This window comes from Teleopsis dalmanni, chromosome 1, assembly GCF_002237135.1.
Source record: "Teleopsis dalmanni isolate 2A chromosome 1, ASM223713v2, whole genome shotgun sequence".
Classification (NCBI taxonomy): Eukaryota; Metazoa; Arthropoda; class Insecta; order Diptera; family Diopsidae; genus Teleopsis; species Teleopsis dalmanni.
The window spans coordinates 116,720,202-116,724,567 of NC_051846.1; the positions used below are offsets into that span (position 1 = coordinate 116,720,202).

Consider the following 4,366-nt stretch of genomic DNA (forward strand, 5'->3'; position numbering starts at 1 on the left):
ATGCTGAGCCAATGGCTCGTTTATGTAACTTTCTCGATCGTTCGAGAAAACGAAGTGAGAAAGTTGCAAAACGAGCTGCAAATTTCAATATATTAACTAACACTTTTGTTGTTGTCTTTTCATTTCTATTCCAACCGTTCTAACTTTTAGATAGTTTCTTTTCTTCATAAAATGTGTCACTTTCGACAAAAAAAAATTACAAAATTAATAATAGTTTACAATATTTATACATTAATAAAATTCGCAAATATAAGCCCACTTTCCTGAAGAAAGAATTACATATAGAGTAGATAAACATTTTGGTTAAAAAATTTTGAGTTTTTTTACTTTTTTTTTAAATAATGAAAAATAATGAAGAAGAAATGATTTATTAAAAAGTCTCAACGATATTATGGAAAATTTAATTCGAAAGAAATAAACGTCACATATACCAACTTCTGTACAGTACGCAGCTAAAATTTTAAAATTAGAATCTTATAGTGTAAACGCCCTGTTGGCAATCTCATTTTACAATTTTGAATGATGGCAACTTTATTTAAAATCACTTTACGCACACTACTAAAAATATTGTTTTTAATCAGAAATGAGGTTTCCAAGAAATTTAAAAATAATTAACCATTTAGGGTTCAACTCTGTGGAAGTGTTAACGTTTGAATAAAAATAGTAAATGTATATAAATACATAACGCCACCGAAAATGTATTAAAAGAGCAAAACACCTTTGATTCTGGAAAAACGTTTGCAAATATAAACAAATTGTAAGGATTCGTTCGTATTACTTCTTTAAAGGTAACAAATCGTTATCGGATCGGTATCGTATATTAAAATGTATTTTTTGTTGATACTACTTATGTCATATGTGCTAAAATCTATTCAAGCAACGGTTCCGGGAGACATATATCCAGAATTAGTTGAGATAGAAATAGGTGGAAGCGCGAATATTACATGTCGTATGAATCAAACGTATTTTCAGGATAGCAACTCAACTGATTTATATATTTTCAATGATTCTACAAAAAGCAGAGTACCACAAAAAGATATTGAAATAATAAATAACACAACAATAACTTTTATGATTCGAGACGCACCAGAACAATTTTCAAAGTATATATGTAAATGTGGCATACACGCTCTTGCGCAAGCAAATGTCTATGTAGGCTATATTCCATCGAACCTGCCAGTACAGGATTTTCGCTGTCTTTCATACGACTTCGAATATATGATTTGCAACTTTACTAAGCCATTCAATCCTGTTAGCAGTCAATATGTACTTACGTATGTAACACAGTCGCCTGATTATAGTTATGATACGATTTGTAACTACGACAATAAAACTGTATGTAACATTACTCGGATAAACGCAGAATTCTTCAATTTTACTTTAAACGCTACGAATAATCTCGGGTCCTTCACACAATATTTCTATATTAACAATTGGGATTCTATGATACCATCAAAACCAGGGCATGATTACCGTATAATAAACATAACAACTACTTTTTTTGAAGCTACTTGGAAAATTCCGAAAGGAGAGAAGTATAAAAATAAAGGATTAGATTGGAATATTCAACTGACACCAGAAACCAAAAATATTAGTAAAGATATACAGATGAAATCAAATACTGAAGTTCACATTCAACTTTATGATTTGCCGTTTGCTTTTTATAAATATGACTTAAAAATTAGAGTTAAAGTTAAAACTGCGCTATTAAAAGAAAAAATGTGGAGTGAACCATTTTTGCTTAGTTTTAATACTTCTGCCAGGTTACCTGATCGGCCTCCTCGAACAAGCAACGGTAGTTTTTATATCGATTCAACAGAAACTTACGTGCGTCTTTATTGGGAGCTTTTAGGACCAACTGAATATAATGGAGACAATTTCACCTATATTATAAGTGAATTTTTAAATCATACTCTAATGTAAGTGTTAATTGAAAAAAATTTATCACAAACTAAGGTATATATTTGTTTTGGAGGCAACACCAGTCAATACAATTCGAGAACAATTCTGCAAAGTTTAGGTTGGATAAGTATTCCTCTTACCATTTCCAAATAAAAAGTAGTAATCATCTAGGTGAGTCGAGAGAAGCAAGCATTATTTCAATATTCCCGCAGCAGTCCCGGATTTCTAAAAATTATAAACCGCTCTCAATACATAATGTTTACCATGCTACTAATCGAACTTATACCCTTACTTGGTGTTCGCCAATAAATACTGAGGGTCTGCTTGGTTACACAGTTTACTGGTGCAATTCAAAAAGAGCACTTCAGAATGAATGCAATGTAAGAAAATTATGTATAGCAAATTTTTTAAACTCACCATTTTATTGTGTTTCTAGGAGTCAATTCATTTTGAGGATTTTGGTCCGAATGTTAAAACTTTTACAAGTAAGTCTCAGGAACATACACTTAATTTAGCAGTCTCTGCAAACTTTGTGGGTTTCAATACGGGTATGCATTGGTCACCATGCACGATGGATGAAAATAGTGATCTAATAAAAATGGATCCAAGTGCGCAGCAAATATCTGCTTCTGCTATTACAATACAATGGAGTTCAGAAAGTATTTGTGTCTCTATACTTGATGGTTACAATGTTACTTATTGTGAAGTAGAATTTAAAAATAAAAGTTGCTCAAATTTACCTACTTATATAATTGTGGACAAAAATTTGAAAAAACTTACAATATCTTATTTGAAGCCTTATACAATTTATAAAATTCAAATGAGAATGTATTCTCATGTTAATGAGGGTAAAATGAGTGATCCAATATATCTCCAAACTCTCGAGTGCGCTCCATCACCTCCACGTCAACTGCAGGTGTCGAACATTACTAATTCAAGCGCTTTGTTAAAATGGTTGCCTCCTAGTCAGCCTAACGGGCCGATTCGAAATTATATTGCTACTGTGAATGGTGAAAGATATCATATTCCAAATGAAGATTTTTATAATTCCTCAAACCAAATTATCTATAAAGTAGAAAATTTATACGCGTACACAGCATATAAGGTTTATGTGACAGCAGAAAATAGTGTTACCTCAGATACAAGCAACGATATTCACTTTACAACATTAATTAGTTGTAAGTATTATAATGAAATAAATAAACAATATATTAATAATTTTTTAAAACATTTTTCATAATAGATCCATCGCTACCTGGTAGTGCAGTTCCTGTAGGTGGTGATAACAACAATACTGTAATACAATGGGCCGAACCTGTATTACCAGGTGGTCCTTTAAGTTTTTACGAAGTAGCGGTTACTCAAACACGGAACACTGATGTGTTAGCAAGAAGGATAAGTGTTATCGAAGGACTCAATTGTAGTTTAAAAATACCTGCATGTATCGATCATGAATATAAAACAACTTTAGAAGTTCGAGCAGTAAATGCTGTAGATATAAACGATATTTCACAAGACGAAAAAAAGTCTTCTTTTTCAGACGATGTAGTTATAAACGATTATTATGAAACAAATGAACTGATATGCTCAAATGGTAAAGAACCTATTACAAAATACCAAAACAGTTCTTTATATTACCTTTATAAATCTGAATGGGTAAAAGGTACTACATATGGTTGCCCCACAAATCGGCTTAGTAAAATAACCAAAATTGCACTTTGTGTTATTGTTTTGTCTTTAGGTGTAATGATGACTCTTTATATAGCACGAAAACAATACAACAAAATGGCGAATATAAATTGCACGCTACCTTCGGATTTTATAGATTTCGAAGTTCCTAAAGATAATAATGAAGTTTTTACGACCGAAATACTTAAAATAAAGAAAGATACTCAGATTGTTAAAATGAATACAAAGAAAGAATTTGGTTATTCAAATGAAAATCATCATTTGCTTTCCGCTGTTAATAATGAATTTGGTTATCATGCTGAGCCACATACATTCAGAAGTCAAAATATTAAAACCACATCTGTTAATGATATTAGTAGCATAACAGCGAATTCAGTGATTTACGAACGTACACATTCTAATGGGTCTTCTAGCTCGTTAGCTGAAAGCAGTTGTAGCAACATATCAAATACGTTTCAAAGCAACATCAATGGCAAAAGCAATTACAATGTTATTGAAGTAGTTGGCCTAAATATGGAAATATTACAAAAAGTTGGAGTCAACATCAGACCTGAAAGTGTCGTAAATTTGCAAGAGCATAATAGCGAAAATAATAATGACTGTAAGGGATTTAAAAAATCAAAATGTGATAATGGTTATGTTTCTGTAAATAACATAATTCAAACAAATCAATCATCCACATCAGACGAATATGTACCTTCATCGATTTTGATAGAAAATACTAATCAAGCATTACAAGATATTGATCATTACAGCCCAAAGATGGTAACTGCGC

The 4,366-nt window shown here is 31.4% G+C and overlaps 1 protein-coding gene across 1 annotated transcript in view; it reads left to right on the top strand.

Annotated features, from left to right (window-relative positions):
* Positions 1 to 567: 567 nt before the first annotated feature.
* LOC119665669 (cytokine receptor) overlaps positions 568 to 4,366 on the top strand; it is a 19,991-nt gene continuing 16,192 nt past the window's right edge. The window contains exons 1-4 of the mRNA XM_038074898.1: positions 568 to 1,919; positions 1,976 to 2,282; positions 2,339 to 3,080; positions 3,146 to 4,366. Of these exons, the coding sequence (XP_037930826.1) occupies positions 826 to 1,919; positions 1,976 to 2,282; positions 2,339 to 3,080; positions 3,146 to 4,366 (3,364 nt within the window). The 5' untranslated portion in view covers positions 568 to 825. The remainder of the gene's footprint in view (positions 1,920 to 1,975; positions 2,283 to 2,338; positions 3,081 to 3,145) is intronic.